Source organism: Mesoplodon mirus (assembly GCF_964341445.2).
Source record: "Mesoplodon mirus genome assembly, chromosome: 4".
Classification (NCBI taxonomy): domain Eukaryota; kingdom Metazoa; phylum Chordata; class Mammalia; order Artiodactyla; family Ziphiidae; genus Mesoplodon; species Mesoplodon mirus.
Genome location: NC_138979.1, coordinates 175,616,646 through 175,634,407, shown reverse-complemented (window position 1 = coordinate 175,634,407; position 17,762 = coordinate 175,616,646). Strand labels below are relative to the sequence as shown.

The 17,762-nt window shown below is 54.8% G+C and overlaps 1 protein-coding gene across 5 annotated transcripts in view; it reads left to right on the top strand.

Annotated features, from left to right (window-relative positions):
- The first annotated feature begins 1,100 nt into the window (after window positions 1-1,100).
- The window catches only part of TTC7B (tetratricopeptide repeat domain 7B), a 239,873-nt gene continuing 223,211 nt past the window's right edge, over window positions 1,101-17,762 (top strand). For all 5 annotated transcript variants that reach the window (XM_082617199.1, XM_082617197.1, XM_082617195.1 and 2 more), the window contains exon 1: window positions 1,101-1,266. In XM_082617199.1, coding sequence (XP_082473325.1) covers window positions 1,146-1,266 — 121 coding nt within the window. In that variant the 5' untranslated portion in view covers window positions 1,101-1,145. The remainder of the gene's footprint in view (window positions 1,267-17,762) is intronic.

The following is a 17,762-nucleotide window of genomic DNA, read 5'->3' as shown; positions in this document are numbered from 1 at the left end:
TTTTTCAGCTAACCATTTTTACCTTCTGATTTACTACTTTATTTTGCTTATTTATTCCCCTGCCTGGAATGTAACCAAGGCAGGTATTTTGTTAGTTTCCTGCTGTATCCCCAGCACCTGCAACAGGACCTAGCCGTAGTAGGTGATGACTACATAGTTATCGGATAACTGAAAGAAGGCACAGTTTGGACACCGGCCCTCAGCTCTGTCTGCAAGGCCAAGACAAGGAAACCCCACTGCAGACTCTCCATCCTCCTCAGAGGGCAAGGGAGCTGACATCTGAGCTGGCAGTCCTTGCCCGGCTCAATCCAACTCGCCTGAACAGACATTGATGGAGCCCTGGGCAGGTGCTGAGCCTGCCTGAGAGGGATGAGTCTCCACCCACCTCGAACCGGGTGGGGCGAAGGCTGCTTGGGGTAGAGGGGGCCTGCTAAGGGGCACAGGCCAAGCCAGGCCCAGAGGGATCTCCCAGAAACCTGAGATGGCACGGCAGGCTCAGGCAGGCCTCCCCGTCACACCCACCTCATATCCCAGGCCCACTACTCCGGCCTGGCCCGTGACCGTCCTCAGGGTCACTGCCCTTTCTAGGCCCTATTCCTGAGGGTCTGCGGGGCTCCCAGTCTCTGCCTCGCTCCCTCCCTTCCTCCCGGGTCTCCCTCCTCCACGCCCCCATTCGGCCAGACCCCTACCACCACAGCCCCTGCTCTTCCTCACCTCTCTCTTCCACGCCTTCCCCCTCGAATCTGGACCCCAGCCCCAGGCCCCCTCCAGGTCCCGTTCCCGGGCCTCCTTCCCCGACCCGGCCTCCGCCGCACCTCCCCCTCCCCCCCGCCCGGGCCTCGCCCCGGCCCCGGCCCCGGCCCCGGCCCCGGCCCCGACCCGGGCCCGCGCTGCGGCTCCGGCCCTGGCCGGTAGGGGCCGCTCCTCGCGGCGCCCGGGGCCCCGCCGCGCCAGCCGCCGCCGCCCGCCTCCCCGCCCCTTCCCCAGCCGGCGCTCCCGTTACGCCGCGGAGCCGGGAGCCGGAGCCCGAGCCCGCGGCGGCAGCGGGAGGCGGCGACGGGGGCGCCCGGGCGGCGGCGGCGGCGGCGGGGCCTGCGGGGCCTGCGGGGCCTGCGGGGGGGCTGGCCGGGCCCGGCCAGGCCGCGATGGCGACCAGGAAGGCGGGCTCGCGGCTGGAGACGGAGATCGAGCGCTGCCGCTCCGAGTGCCAGTGGGAGCGGATCCCCGAGCTCGTCAAGCAGCTGTCGGCCAAGCTCATCGCCAACGGTACGCGCCGGGAGCTCCGGCCTGGGCTGCTGGAGGCGCCGCGGCCTCCGCCGATCGCCGGGCCGGGCCCCCGAGGCGCGGCGGGACGCGGGCAGGGGCGCGGCCGGGTCACGAGGGCGCTGCGCCCGGAGATGTGCGCGGCGGGGCCAGGGCCTCGGGAACCCGGGGTCCGCGGAGCGGCGCGGTGGGGGCGTCCTGCGGCCGAGGGCTTGTGCCGGGCGTCCCAGAGTTCCGGCGTGCAGGGCGGGCTTCTGCGGAGTCAGGGGGTGGGTGTCTCGGAGTCGGCTGCTGTACTGGGGTCCCAGGGGGTCAGGGGCCGGCCTAGGGGCTCTGAGAAGTTGGAGGTGATGGGGGGAGGGTGCGTCCTCAGGACTCGGGTGTGGATGTATGGGGATCCAGGGTGTATGGTGTACTCGGAGTCACGATGTATTTACGGGGGTCCTGCGAATGGAAGTGGTGAGCAGAGACCCCTGGGAAATATGCTCTGTAAACAGATGGCGTTCAAGGGGCTCCAGGTGGAAGCCCAGGCTTGGGGTGTGTGGGGGGTGGTGGTGGAAGTCGGGTTGAGATGTGTCCCGGGGTCCAGAGGGTAGGATGTCGAAGCTGTGGATCTAGGGAGGTCGGGTTTGGGAATATGGGGGAAATAGAGTCAGGGGAGTCAGGAGGGAGAATATTGTGGAGAGAGGTGGCAATGTGGTTGAAGAATGTTGGGAAATGGAGTTGGGTGTGTGAGGGACTTGGGGCCTAGAGGAAGAGGGGGTCCGAGAGATCCAAGGAGTAGGAACCTGGTGCCTGGAGTTAGTCTATGACCCGGTTGACTCAACTGGTTCTCATACCCAATGGAATCAAAATTGCATCCAAAATCCCATTTCAGAGCACAGCTCCACGTGTCCTTATTTGTTTTGGAAGCAAGTATCCTTAATATTTGCTTGTCTTTTAGTGCCCGCCAAAACCGCAGGCACCAATGGACTGGTGAGAGGGCAGAGGTTTTGTCACATTTCATCTCAGGCTTCCTGAGGCTGGGTGAGCACATGTTGGCTGAACAAATGAATGAATGAAAGAATGAATAAGTGACACTGTTCTGAAAAAGGACCGCCACACTGTTTTCAACCTTCTCGCCTCAAACTACCCAGAAATGAAGAGGGATGTTGTGTGTCCTCTTCAGGAACGGTTTATATTTGTGCCTTTTATGGTATCAGAGCCTCAAAATAAGAACTTGGTTTTGTGCACTCTCAACTGCGGTACCTTGCTTTGGGCCGGTATTTCCTGGGCAGATGCAGGTGCCATGATCATAGCAGGGGTATGTGGAACATGCTGACTCTTCTCAGTTAAGCGAGCATTTGAGGAAAAGGTGTTCAGTCCCCTGGGCCCCAGTGGCAGCCTGACCTTGCTGTCCCTGTAAGGGTCACGAGCTTGCCCTCTTGCCTCTCTTCCCCGTACCTGCAAAGTTTCCTTGTTTCTTCAGAGTTCGACAATCCTGGGTCTACTTTGTCACTTCCCAGCTGTGTGGGCATGTAATACCTTCAGGGCAGGTTGATCTTAGGATTAAGTCAGTTCATTTGTGAGCCCCCTGGTTTTTCCCTTCAGAACCCAGTTGTTTCCTGCTTTATTTACTCATTCAACCAATATTTGCATGCCCACATGTGCCAGGCATCAACAGTGGTGAATAGCACTGACCAAGCTTCTACCATCATGCGCTTACCTCCTCTGAGGAGACAGATGGTAAGCAAATATGGACACAGTAAACCAGGTAGCTTCAGATAGTGAGAAGTGATTTGAAGAAAACAGACAAGATCATGTGACTGAGAATGATGGGTAGGGGAGGTGGGGTAACTCAAACTATGGTGGTCTCTGGAATGAGAGGGTAGATGGGCTTGCAGTGGCTTGAGCCGATCTTACCTTCATGGCCCCTCTAGGCTTGGCTCCCTTTCCAAGGCTTGGTCCCTAGAATCTAAGCCACAGTCATTAATGGGGCTTGCGGGGGGAGCAGGTTGTACGGGGCACTGTGGTCCATGGGTCTATGTGCAAGTTTGGTTTGGGGAAACTCATGAGAGAGAGATTTCTGCCCCAGGACCCACATGGTAAGCAGCAGCCATTGATGGTCAAAGGTCACACAGACTAGAAAAGGTCAAAGAGATTGCTCAGGAAGATTAAAAAAAAAAAGAAAAAGGATGAAACAAAACAGAATTATTGTGGCTTTCCTTTGGGGTTCAGAGAAGTGCTTGTAGGAGGGTCTTTCCCTTTCTTTGGCTGATGGGGGCTCCCTTGACTGGCAGTGGGACTTCCTCCTGGCTTTGGGGGCACCAGACCCACCTGGGTGCACTAGACCTCAAGTTTTGGTCAGATTTGGTAAAATCCCTAAGCTAAAACATTTGCTGTTTAGAATAAGGACAGCGAGTTAATGTCATGTTTGTCATACTAAGACATTTACCTTGAAGGCAACCACAGGCAGAGAAGGGCACAGTCTTTGGAACCAGCCAGACCAGTGCCTGAGTCCTGGACCTGCCACTTCCTAACTCTGTGACCTTGGTCAAATTACTTAACCACTCGGAGCCTCAGTTGTTTCGTCTTAGAATGAGGATTAAAAGACTTACCTTGTAGGGGTTGTTACGAGATTCAAAGGAGTCTAAAGACTCCCAGGGCTAGCCACAGAGCCTCACACCTTAGTAGGCAGGCCCTTCATTCATTCACTTATTCCTTCATTCCACAAAAACTGAGTACTTGCCCACGTGCTAGTCACTGTTTTAGGCACGGGATCTACCAGAGACCACATCAGACAAACATCCCTGCCCTTATGACACCCACATTCTAGTAGGGAAGGGGCAGGGAGACAGATAAATAAAATCATGAAGTAAAATGTACAGGATGTCCGATGGTGGTAAGTGGTATGAGAAGAATAAAGAGGGGAAGAAGGAAAAGTGCTTTGGGGTGGGATGGGGGTGGGGCTTGTTTAAACGGGTGGCCAGGGAAGGCCTCGACGGGAAGGCAGCATCCAAGATAAGAGCTAAGTTGGTGGAGTGTGTTCCAGGGAGGGGACTTCAAGGGCAGAAGCCTGGTAAGGGCAGAGGGACGGCAGGGCCAGATGGCATGGGGCCTCGTGGGTCACGGTTAAGGCTCTGGGTTTTCTCTGAGTGATGTGGGAGCCCCGGGAAGCTTCTGAGCAGGAGTCACTCGTACTTGCCGCTCCCCGCCTGCAGCGGGCCTCTCCGCTCAGCACCTCAGCGTCTGTGCTCAGGGCATGGCAGCCCCTCCCCATGGAGGCCGGTAAATAGCAGACACTTTCAGAGCCTGCTGCTCCAGCCTGACTCCTGTGAGATAAATCGGTTTAGATAGTTTTGCCAAGAGGTGTATAAGGAAGAAAAGGGCCAATGCCAAGCTGGAAACAGAGCCCAGAAGTTCCTTTTCTGCCTCATACCCCACTGCAGTCACTGCTTTTGATCACTCCATCTCAAGGAGCCAAAATGTGTGGCAGCTAAATGCCAGGCCCTGATGAGTTCCAGCAAGAGAGTGGGGATGGGAATACATACAGGCTAAGGGGGGTGGGAGAGTCCACTCAAGCCCAGGCTTTTGCTACCTCAAGTGTGGTCAGGGGTCCAGCAGCATGGGCATCGTCTGGGAGCATGTGAGGAGCGCACACTCTCGGGCCCCACCCCTGGCCTGCAGGGGATGGGTGGGCACAGGGAAGTGGGAGGGGCCCTGGCCTGGAGATGGCATGGCCGCCCGAGGGGTCAGCGGTGAACATGGAGAACCGCACATCGGCTTCTTGTCGGCTCACAGGTCAGCCCTGGCCCTGGGAGGGCAGTCCCAGCTGCCTTCTCTCCCCAGAAGGTCACCCTCTAGCCTCCTAACTCTAGTGGCTAGGTTCACTGCTGTGTGAGAAAGTGCAGTGATCTGGCCCCTGGGCTTCAGTTCGGACTCTGGCTGGCTGGGTGACCTTGAGCCAGTTACTTAACATCTCTGAGCCTGTGTTTCCTCATCAGTAATATAGGGTTAATAATACCTAACCCATCAGGGTGGCTGTGAGGATGAAATGGGTTGATATATGTTAAACTTGGTATATGCAAAACACTGGTGTGCACTCCCTCTTGCTGGCTCAGCATGACCCTGGGCAAGGCAGGCCAGGTCCTGGCTATCACCTGGTTGGGAAAAAGTGTGGGAGACCTCGAGATGACACACCTGAGCTGTGCCTGGTCAAGACTTCCGCGTACTTCAGTAACGGGCCTTTTGGAGCCTTCACCCACCCCGAAAGACAGCCGCTCGCTCTGAGGTGGTGTCGGCCTCTCCCCACTTCCCCAGGCTGCTCAGCTTCTCAGACGGGCTCAGTTGCTGAGCTCACTTAGAGCAATTAGGCCCTAATCATAGCGTCTCCTTGAAGGGACCATCGCCCTTCTGGTTAGGTGTGATTTGGGGTCACTTTAATTACCTCTTGGTGAGGGGTAGGTAGGGAAGTGGTGCCTGAAACAAAGAATATTTAGCGGGGGCAGAGTTTGGTTACGAAATATACTTAGATCTTTGAGTGAGAGTGAGGTTCTCGCCTTTGCCAATAGCTGATATTCCTGTGGTTTGAAGGAGGGCACGGTGGCACTGTGGCTTCCCCTTTCGGAGGAGGGCCGGGCTCGCTCAGGCCCCTGGAGGTTTCCCAGAGAGGCGGAGAGGTACTGGTGGATGGGGGGCCCCTCTGCCCGCCCGAGGGGCTTCTTAGGAAACAAGGCTGAGGTGTATCTGAGAGCCTGCAGCGGGGTGAGAAGGTAGCCCTGGCGTGTAGGAATGGCTTCTTTGGACACTCCTGGGGTACAGCAGACTCTTGGGAAGCCCCCAGACACAGGGGAAGGAAACTTAGGAGACGCTCCCTCCTAGCCTTCCCGGGCCAGCGTCCTGCATTCAAATGCTCTGTCCTGCTGTCCTCTGAAGGACATGCCTTTGTGGCAGACCACACGTCCGGATTTTTGGATCCAGAAGATTCACTTATTCCACAATGCACATGGGTGGCTCTGAGCTAGACATTGGGGCTCACGTGGTCGCTGCGGTCAGGGCAGAAACACTGTGACCTTGTGGCTCCACACAGTGGGGCTGGGACTGCTCAGCTCCTCCTCCACACACCCCCCCCACCCCCCGACTCCAGGGCACAGAAATTTCAGGCTCCGAGTGGAGAGGAAGGAGGATACCCGACATCCATCCGCTTGGCCAGCCAGCCTTTCCAGCCTGACCTCCCATCCCCTGGGTGCGCAGGGCCCCTCCGTTGGCTGGTTTGGCCTCCTGGACCTTCTCGCTCCCCTTGCTTTTCATCTCTCACCTGTGCTCAAGCTGTTGGGCTCCAGAGTCCTCTCTGCAGGTCAGAAGCCTAGCCATCTGTCAAGGTCTGGTTCAGGTTCCTCCTAGCTGTCCTTCCCTCACAGAAAAGGCTGTTTGCCTCTGAGAAGACAACCACAGAGAGTTAGAACCAGATGGGCCCTGAGCGATCACATGGGATAGCAGTTTTCACACTGTCCTGTCGAGAAAGCACCCTGGTGACCAGGTGGGCAGGCCTCACTCACTGGAGCAGGTACATTTTCCCTTAAAGTTTCCTTTGAAGGAAGGGCTAATGTGCTTTAAAAAACCACATTTGAAACCCACTGGTCTAGTCCAACCTCCCCATCTTATAGATGAGAAAACAGGCCCAGAGAGAGAGAGAGGTGTCTTCCTTAAAGCCACCAGCCGGCGATGGCAGAGGTGAGCAGAGTGGGTCAGAGGTCTGGACCCTGGGTCAGAGTGTTACTCTGCCTTGTGAAACCCCATGTGTAAAGTGGGGACACACGTCCAAAATTCCTTTTCTGAAACCCTTGGGGCCAGTTGTGTTTCAGGATGCAGAATTTTTCAGAGTGCAGTGTATTTACTGGACATTACGTGACACTCCCCCTGGGGTTAGCGGCAGTGCTTCATGAGAAAGCAGGCAGTATTTCTGCATCAAAACATATCAACAGTCATTGCAAAAGGGATAAATAGACTCCAAATAACCTTATGTTGGTTCAGTTTAACTGCCCAGTAAGTTAACGACAAAACCCAGCTTTTGGTTTGTAGAGAGGTCTGGATCTTGGAAATTATGGACAAGGGATCATGAACCTGTAATGACAGGGCTAAACTGGTAAGGTGGCCGGAAGGACCACATGAGAACAGAACAAAATAAATAAGCCAAAGAGCACCTGAAAGTGCTTTTAGCCCGGGGCCTGCACAGAGTGAGCCCTTAGACAGCAGAGGTAGCATGGGCTGTCTCGTGGTGGGTGCTGGCGTCCCCCACCTTCCCGCTCAGGGCCGCTTCCCCTCCCCCACACTGTCTGCTGGGCATGTGCCTGGTCTGCCCACTGTGGTGGTCCTTCTGCAGGACAGAAGGCGTGCTCCTGCTTTAGTGGGCCGCCAGCCTCCTAGCCCACACTGGGTGTGCTGTGTCCAAGTGGCCCGCAGACTTTCACCAGGGTAGGCTCCTGACCGGTTGGAACCGGTCTTTCAGGAAGCAAGGCCGAGGGCCTTCCAAAATGGATGTGAAGGCCCAGGTACAGGTGATGACCCCGTCCCTGCGGGGTGTTGCGCTGCGGCGACTGGTGTTTACCTGTGGGGTTGATGGTGTCCATCCAGCATTCTCCGCCTCCACTCATTTTGCTTCTTCCTAATTGAGCCCTGATTTTGTTCAGCTGTCGGCCCCTCTGAGTGCCATGTGTTTTATGATAGGTGGGCCTTGGCCCCAAGGGTCTACTCCCTTGCCTGTCATTGGTTGAGGCATGAGCATGTGACTCAGCTCCAGCCCATGAGACATCAGAGACATCTGCTGTGGGAGGGGGCTTCTGGGAAGGATTTCTTCATGCTTAAGAGTGACGTACATGCTTAAGAGGGAAGAAGAACGTTCTCTCTTCTTGCCCTGGAAATGGTTCATACTTTTGAGACGTGGAGCTGCAGCCATTTTGTGCCAGGAGGCACTCGGCTCAGGAGTGAGGGGGCTCCGTGGGTTACGGAGGGTGGGGACACAGAGACACAGGGAGAGCCTGCTCATGCTGCCGAGCTGCTGACGCCCCACGCCTGCAGCGGTCCTTCCCTGGACTTCCTGTTACCTGAGATAATAAACGCCTTCTTGTTGAAGCCTTGTTGAGTCGGGTGTTCAGTCATTACTTGCTGCTGAAGGCGTTCTAACTGGTGCACCTCTTCGCTTACCCAGAGCACCTGCCGCCGGCCGGCTTTGCACCAGGCTGCACCCAGAGGGCCTTTGCTCCTGATTCACATTGCCCTCAAGTGGGTGGATTCCTGTCCCTCTGGGTGACCTTGTGCTTGGCAGGTGGTGGAGGTTTCCAGACCTTTGACCTGTGTGAAAGCCATTGCTTCCCATCTGAGGAGCCAGGAAGAGGGATGAGGTCTTTTTCTTTTTAATTTTGAATTTTTATACAAATTGGAAAATTTACTTTCCATCTACAGTTATTACAAATATTGGCTATATTCCTCGTGTTGTACAATACATCCTTGAGCCTATCTTACACCCAATACTTTGTACCTCCCACTCCCCCACTCCTGTATTGCCCCCTCCCCCAACCTGGTGATCACTAGTTTGTTCTCTATATCTGTGAGTCTGCTTCTTTAAAAAAAATTTTTTTTTAATTTTTTAATAAATTTATTTATTTATTTTTGGCTGTGTTGGGCCTTCATTGCTGCACGCGGGCTTTCTCTAGTTGCAGTGAGCGGGGGCTACTCTGTGTTGCGGTGCACGGGCTTCTCATTGTGGTGGCTTCTCTTGTTGCGGAGCATGGGCTCAGTAGTTGCAGCTCATGGGCTCTAGAGCACAGGCTCAGTAGTTGTGGCACACGGGCTTAGTGGCTCCGTGGCATGTGGGATCTTCCCGGACCAGGGCTCAAACCCGTGTCCTACTGCACTGGCAGGTGGATTCTTAACCACTGCGCCACAGGGGAAGCCCCCTGTTGTATTGTTTACATTCCACATACAAATTATATCATGCAGTATTTGTTTTTCTCTGTCTGACTTATTTCACTTAGCATAATGCCCTCCAAGTCCATCCATGTTGCTGCAAATAGGAAGAGGTCTTCTGAGACGTCTCAAAACCATCCCCGTCAGCCACCAAGATGAGACTGGGCAGAGTTTGGCAGGCGGGTGAGATGAGAGCCACGTAAACTATAAAGGGCAGCCGCAGCCACAGGAAACCTGGTGTTGTGGCCTCAGACCCTGCTACCCCCCAGGTGTGTCTGTCCCTGTTCATCAAGCACAGCACGTGGTGGAGGTGCCAGCACCAGGCAGAACAGATGTTTTTTTGGCCTTTCACAGGCCTGCCAGACATGGAGTCCGAATCCCCAGGTATTTTCCCTCTGAGTGACCTTGTGCACATTACTTGAACCACTGAAACCTTAGTTTTCCCGACTTCATGGGTGTTAAAACAGTGCCAGTAAGGAGGGAGAATGAACAAGCATTTCCTGAGCTTCAGCTGCGTGCTGGATTCTGAGCATGAACTTTTACGTGGACCCCGGTTACTCATCACAACAGCCAGTTGGGGAGTGGGGTCGGGGCTGCGATTCCCATTCAGGGCACGAGTAGACCGAGGCTTGGAGATGTTCGTAGAATAGGACTCCAGCCCACTTACGACTCTAGTTCCATTCTTCTACACTGATATTTCTCTGAACTTTTCAGATCAAAGAATCACCGAGCCGGCTTTTTAGAACCCAGTTTGTAGGGCTCCACACCCGGTGATTCTGATGTAGCCGTTTGGGTCAGGGCCTAGGCTTCTGCACTCTTTATAAGCTCCCAGGTTTTGCCAGTGCTGCTGGTCCACGGACACGCTCTGAGCTGCACCGAATTAAGGGAGCTCGGACATTATGGATTGCCAGACCTCTCCTCTAGGGTGGCGATTCTCGGTCCAAGATGCAGACTGGAAATCTGCATTTCAAAATTGAGCCTCCGGTGATGTGTGTCATCAGGCATGTCTGAAAGCCCCTGCCCTCAGCCAGCATTCTTAGCATTTAAGGAGCACCGCCTGTGGAGCGGGGCGGGGGACGCTGCACCAGAAGAAGTAGTGTGAGCCGGTCACCAGCCACAGGAAGCTTCCCGCTCAGGGCAGTCCCTCAGCCTCTGGGCAGCTGACTCACCTGGGGCTGCTTAGTAACTCGGAGTCCCAGGCTGGGTCCCAGCTTCTGCTTCGGGAAGTCTTGGTGGCGTCGGGTTCAGGGAACAGGGTTGTTAACCAGCCCCCGGGGGATGGTGGCGCAGGGAGTTCCCGGACCACACTGAGACATGATTGTCCAAGTGGTGGGACAGTGTCACCTGCGGCCTGAGGAGAGCAGTGACAGCGTCACTGAAGGCTACAGGGTGCAGCTGGGTTACTGGGCGCTGAGGGTGGTGGGTGAGGCCTGGCAGGGCGTGGCTTTAGGCGGCCTCTCCCGGTCTTAGCACCGAGAGTCCTATGTTCCGGAGCCCCCTCAGTCCTGGGCAGTGGGACAGTGGTTCACCCTCTTAGGCGGATGGAGGTATTTTAGCAAAGAGGAAAGGAACCTAGTACAGGAGAAAGCGGTGGATTTTGCCCTGTTAGATCCGGGTTCAAATCCTGGGTCCGACACTTACTGCTTGTCCGGCCTTAGGTGAATTACTTAGCTTCTCTGAGCCTCAATCTTTATCTCAAAGGTTACTTTGAGGAACAAATAAGATAATGCCGTTTCTAGCACAAGCATTATCTCAAGCAGCCTCACTGCATCAGGAGTATTGTGTGTGGAAGGAGGGTAGAAAGTTCCAGATACTCAGTCCTTTACAGGGTGTGGACGAAGTGGGCAGGACGGCAATAACAGCGGTGATAACAAAGATGCTTAGTGGGGGTGGGGTTCTTGTTGTGCCGCGAAGCTGACAACAACCCGTGTCTGCTGGGCCACAGAACTAGTAAGCGCTTCAGCCCAGGTCGGACAGGTGCCTCGGGCCTTCTCTTCCAGCCACCCATTCAGCACCCAGTGAGCCTGGGGTGGGATGTAGGGGTGCTGCCATGGGTAATGGGGACACGAAGATGAATGAGACCACTGGGCTGGCCGCCCCAGGAGGGCACAGCCTTCTGTTCTTTTGTTCACTGCTCCATCCCAAGCACCCATCACATGGCTGGCACACAGTAGGTACTCAACTAATTATTCAACGAACAACTTGACCTGTGCTCTGGAGGAGTTAACTTGGATTCACTTACTCATCAGACACCTACTGAGCACCTCCTGGGTGCCAGCCCTGTCCTGAGGGCCTGGAACGCGAAGATCGCTGAGTCCAGTACATAGAGACTTGGCAGACTGGGCTGGGGGCTGGGGGTGGTGGAGGGACTGGGCTGTGGCGGCCCCCGGGGAGGGAGTGTCCACCCAAGCGTGGTTGCACATCTGAGCCTCTTGGTGTCGTCCTAGCGTGACTGGCCTGGGCCTGCCTGGGGCTGATGGATCGCTGTTCGGGCTGGCTGCCTGTGGCCTTCTCTCCCTGTTTCTTGGGCAACTGCAGGGTGGACACTTGCTGGGAGGCCCATCCCAGGGAGGGGTTCCGGTCCCCTCGCTGCCCCCCCACACCTCTTTCCTCCTCACGTTCGGGCTGGCTCAGCCCCTTTGCTGCAGGGCCGGGCTCCATTGAGGAACTGCCCCCTCTGGCTCTTGTAGGTTCTGAAGCAGCGTTCTCTCAAGTTAGCCAGCCTTGGAGGAGTGTCCAGTTGGTGAGATGATACCCCTGAGGGGTGGGTAGTGCCCAGCCCAGGGACCTGCAGTCAATGCCACCCTCCCTTCCCTGGTCCACCAGGCACCAGGCCAAGGCAGTCAGCTCCCCACTGAGTCTTGGGCCTGGAGGCCTGGGAAAGTGGGTCTCCCTGGCCCGTTGTAGCCGCCGCACACCCTGTGGCAACCTCCCCGCCCTGCCCCAGCACACACGCCGGTGGTGTCCAGTCACCCTTCTGCCTGGAGTCTCACTTGGAGAAATTCCTCACTCACTTGCTTCTCACACCCTCCTGAGTGTCCCTGCTGGTCTTTGCACACCACCGTACAGGACTTGGTGGTACCCGCCTCCCTACAGACCCTACCCCTTCGAGGCAAGGACTGGACTGGGGCTTTGGGTCTTCAGGAGGAGCTTGCTGAGTCCGTGTGGGTGTACGTTTAACAAGCCTGTGTGGGGCTGGCTTCCTGAGAGAGCCATTTCCAAGCCTTCTGGGCTGGCCTGATAACAGCCCCCCTGCCCGTTAGACTCACTTCCTGCCCTGCGGAGCTCTGGGGACAGGTCAGGCCAACTCCAAGCTCATGACTTTCAAGTTATCTTGTCTTAGACGAGGTTTCTCTAGGGGAAGTGCGTGCGTGTGCGTGCGTGCGTGTGCTTGCGCGTGTGTGCGTGTGTGTGTGTCCAGCATACTCGGCTACTCTGCCAGCGCAGAGGAAGCATAGCCTTCTGTTCCCACATTTTCCTCTCCCGTCCTGTCCCTCAGCTTCTTCATTGTGTATGGATGTGAGGAGGCATTGGCACGAGGCCTGGACCCTGACTATCCCAGAATGTCGTTTCTGCAGCTTCTTCTGAGCTCCTTACCCTTTGCCTCACGCCATCTTTGCCTGTCAGTAAGAGTTCCAAAGTAGCCGGGCCCTCCGAGCTGGGTCACAATCTAAGCAAAGATAGTGGAAGGGGCGCAGTGGGGCCTGAGGTAGACACGGGGAGGTCTGGTCTCAGTGAGCATCAGGCCCCGACTGTGTGCCAGGCACCCCGGCGGAGGGGTGCTGTGTCTCCAGAGACTAAGGGACTTGGTTGGGCCATGTCTGTGGAGGGGAGACATGCTTATTGATTGACTCATTCCAGCAGTGTGTATGGAACACCTGCTGTGTGCTGAGCACTGGAGGTGGCGTGTGAATGTGAGGGCGATAGGATGGAGGTCAGAGCTAAGGTGGTAAGTTACAAGGGTCTTGGCTTTCACTTTGGGTGAGGGGGGAGCCATTGCAGGGTTTGAGGGGAGGGGTGACATGACCTGACTTAGATCTGAAATAGGTGTAGGGCATGTAATCCACATTTTCTAGTCAAGGTGTGTGCCCTTTTCTTCCCCATCCTCCTCCGTGACAGTGTCCCTACCCTGGTTCGGCCCAGCTCTACCTACCCGTGGGTCTGGCTGAGGAACGCCCTCACCTTGCCGACCACGTGTCCCTGGTGATCAGTGACCTCACCAAGGCACTGCCCCTCCTCCAGTAGGTCTGCGTTCCCCCTTTCCAAAATGTCTGTCGCACGCGTTCTTTTCTCTTCTTAGACCCTGTACGTCCTCTGCATGCCTTGATGTCACCCCTCGCTCATGACCTTGCCTCATTCTTTGTTGAGGAAATAGAAACAATCAGGAGACCAGCTCGTTTCCTCCCCCCGAGTTGACCCGCTTTCCTCCTGCCCTGCTTGGGGGCCTCAGTTCCTTCCAAAGGCCTGCAGCCCTGAATCCCTTTGCTCTGAATCCCTTCCGTCCTCGCCTTCCCAGATTGGCCTCTGCAGTCCACTCTCTGCCTCCCTGGATCAGTTCTCTTGTCTCTCTGCCTGGCTCTCCTGGACCATGCCCTGTAGGATGCACACATGCCCTAGACTTCCTATTGGAACGTTCTCAGCCCTGCATCGCTGTCTAATTACTGCCTCATCTCTCTGTTCCCTTTTGGCAAAGGCTCTTTGGAGAATCGTCATCTCCTCTGCTCACCCTGGCTGGGCTTGTATCCCCTGGGCTTCCCCAAGCCTTCTCATGTTAAGGTCTCCCTCCCCGCCTCCGGATGTTGCCTCCATGTTGCCAAACGTAATGGTTATATTTATGCTCTTATCTTCCTGGATATTCCAGCTGCTTTGAACCCACTTGACCACTCCCTTTTTCTGGAAACTTCTAATCTCAGTCTCTCTTTCCTGGTCCTTCCCACTCAGTCTCCCCCAGCTTTGATGTGGACCCTCGTCCACTGACTTGATTTCTCTACTTGGATATCAAGTGTCATTTAACTTGGTTAACACAGAACTCTTGGGTATTTTCTTCCTCACCTCAGTACATGGCAAAGTGGTACCACTGTCCACTCCACTGTGCAATCTAAAATCTAGAATTTACCTTTAATCCTCTCCTCTCCTCAACCCTCGTGCATTAGTTTCCTGCTGCTGCTATAACAAATTACTGCAGGTTTACTGGCTTAAATCAATACAGATTTGTTTTCTTTCGGTTCTGGAGGTCAGAAATAGGAAATGGGTCTCATTGGGCTAAAATCAAGTGTCGACGGGACTGCATTCCTTCCGGAGGCTGTAGGGAGGAGTCTGTGTCCTCGCCTTGTCCAGCCTCTACAGGCTGCCCGCACTCCTTGGCTTGCGGCCCCACCTCCATCTTTAAAGCCGGTGGTTCAGTGTCCTCCAGTCTCTCTCACTCTGCTTCCATCACCACGCCTTCTTCTCTGACTCTGACCCTCCTACCTCCCTCTTCTAGGGACCCAATGTGCCCACCCAGATAATCCAGGAGAATCCTCCCCTTTCAAGGTCCTTAACTTAATCACATCTGCCAAGTCCCCTCTGCCAGGCAAGGTGACATATCCACAGGTTCCAGAAGTTAGGACATAGACGTCTTGACGGGGCGAGGGGTGGCTACTATTCTGTCTACCATACCTCCAGTCCATTCCATTAGTTAGTCTGGTGTATTTTCTCTCCAAACTATGTCTCACTCAAACGATTTCTCCCTCTCTGTGCTATTTCTCACCACTTACCCTCTTGTCCAAGTGTCTGTCACCTCTCGCCTGACTACTACAGCAACCTAACTGGCTCTGCCTTTGCCTCTGCCACGCTCCAACCCCAAGTTCATTCTCCACACAGCAGACAGCGGGATCTTTCCAAAACCTACATGGGATCATTGCACACCCCCATTTACCCCCAGCCCCCAACCAAAGAGTTGCAATTGCACTTAGAGTGAATGCCAGACTCCTCACCTCAGTCTATGAGAAAGTTCATGATCTGCCTCTCTGTCTATCCCCATCTTGACCTATTCCCTCTTTTCCAGCCACGCTGGCCTTCTTGCTGTTGCTAGAACACACCAGCTGTGTCCCCACCTAGGGCCCTTACGTGAGCTCAGAGGATGCTGTTCCCTCAGCCATTTGCATGGCTGACTATCACATCATTCAAGTGTCAAGCGCCTCTCCTTGGAGACTCTGGCTCTGATCTGACCACCCAGCTTCAAGTAGCCATACACTTGCTCACTGTCATGCCACCCTGCTTTAGTTCTCTGCACATCTCTCACCACTGTCTGGCCTTCCTCTGGTTTGTCTCTGTCTCCTCTGTCCAGAAACGTAAGTTCCCTGTGGGCAGAGGCCTCTCCTGTCTCATTCGCTGCTGTACGTCCTGGCGCGGGCTGGCTGGTGCCTGCATGTGCAGAGCCTTGTGAGGTACGTGGTTAGCTCAGGCGGAGGGAGTGGGGGAAGCTTCTCCCGGCGGACCCTGAAATGCATCTCAGACGATGCCTCGAACTTTGTCAGGAGAAGGGAGGCAGGCACAGCATGTCCAGGCACCCTCTGGTGAGACACGGCCTTGGAAGGATGCTGAGGGCCTGGAGAGTGTGTGTGCGAGGCTGGCGGCCCCAGGGAGAGCGGGTGCTCTTTTCTCAGTAGTAACTGCGGACTTAAAACATCTTCACATGGTTCTGAGATGGTGGAATACGTCGTGGGAAGCCCTCTGTGGGCACCCAGACCAGCCACTCTAGATTCAGAGTACACTGTAACACAGGCCATCTTTTTTCCTTTTAAATTAGCCAGTTAATACTTTCTAGGTAACGAATGTACATGGTTATTAAAGACCTAATAATGCAAAGGAGTCTATAGTGGAAGTAGCTGCCTCCTTACATCATCTCCATGTCCTCCTGCGCCCTTCCACTGAAACGACCATTCCTGGGTGCCCTTTCAGAAACACTCTGTGTACCTGTACATTTATAAGAAAGTATATTGTTGGTTTTTGGCTTTTGCACACAGTAGTGACATACTACACTCCCTATTTTGTATCTGTCTTTTTTTTTTTTTTTTTGCGGTACGCGGGCCTCTCACTGTTGTGGCCTCTCCCGTTGCGGAGCACAGGCTCCGGATGCTCAGGCTCAGTGGCCATGGCTCACGGGCCCAGCCGCTCGGCGGCATGTGGGATCTTCCCGGACCAGGGCACGAACCCGTGTCCCCTGCATCAGCAGGCGGTCTCTCAACCACTGCGCCACCAGGGAAGCCCCTGTATCTGTCTTTGAGTTGTTATCTATTACTCTGTAACAAACCATCAGAACACTCAGTGCCTAAAACGACCACATTTTATTGTTTTTCATGATTCTGGGCTTATCAGAGCTTGCTCCTGCCTCGGTGGCCAGCCATGGGTCAGCTCAGGGATGCTGCTGCCCTTGGCTGGGCGCTCTTACCTGGCTGGGTCTCACCTGAGACAGCTCAGCTCTGTTGCACGTGACCTTTCAGCCTCCTAGGTCCAGGCCAGCCAAGCATGTTCTCATGGTGGTTGCAGAGAAGCAAGAGGGAAGTAGAACTGAATAAACCATTTTCTGAGCTTCTGTGTGCATCAGATTTGCTCCTGTCATATCAGTTGAAGCAAGTCATGTGGCCAAGCCCAGGGTCAATGGGAAAGGCCACGAAGCATGTGGATTCAGGGAGGCATGAGGACCTGGGGCCATTTGTGCAGCCAGGCTACCACGGAGCTGTGTTTAGATCTGTTCCCTTTGTTTAATGGACACAGTTTGTCCCATTGCCTGGGGTACACTGTCATTCATTTAACAGGCCCCCTGTCGTAGTTCCTATCCTTTGCCATCACCAGTAGGGCTGCATGTAGTAAACTAAACATCCCTATACGTACATCTTTGAGCTCAAGAGTGTGTGTATCTATGGGAGAATTTGCTAAAACTGGAAGTTCTGGGTCGGATGGTACAGGTACGTACATTGTTTTGTAGGTATTGCTGAGTTGCCCTCTGTAGACACTCCTGTCGATTTATACTCCTCCCAACGCTATCTGATGGTCTCTGTTTTCTTGTCAACACTCTTTGGGAGGCAGGAGGGTCACAAGTGCTGCAAACATTAAGGTACCTGTGATTTACAAGAAGCCAGAGAGACGAGGGGATGAAATTCAGAGTTCATACGGAGACTGGGAAATGGAGAGCCTGACTGTCTTTGCTGGATAACAAAGGGGACAAACCAGTTCCTCCTTCAATAGGGGTTTGTTTTTTCCTCTTGGATTAGAGCCCCAGCAGGAATGGTTTGAATAGACCTAATGCTTCTCTATTGACATGTAAACTGAGTAGTTGAGATTTTTTATACTGATATCAAGTACTCCCTGAACAGAGTAGAAACCCAAGTTTTTTCTTCCCCATCTGATCAACTCTCTGGGTGTCAGCTGTTTATCTAACCACAGGGGAGAAGGCTGTGAGGAAGGGGCGGTCACGTCGAGTGGCAAAGGGCACAGCGCCTCCTTCCCTGGGGGGCGGGGGGGCCGGGGCCACCTGGGCACAGAGCCGAGCCGGCCGCGAGGCTCGTGGGACT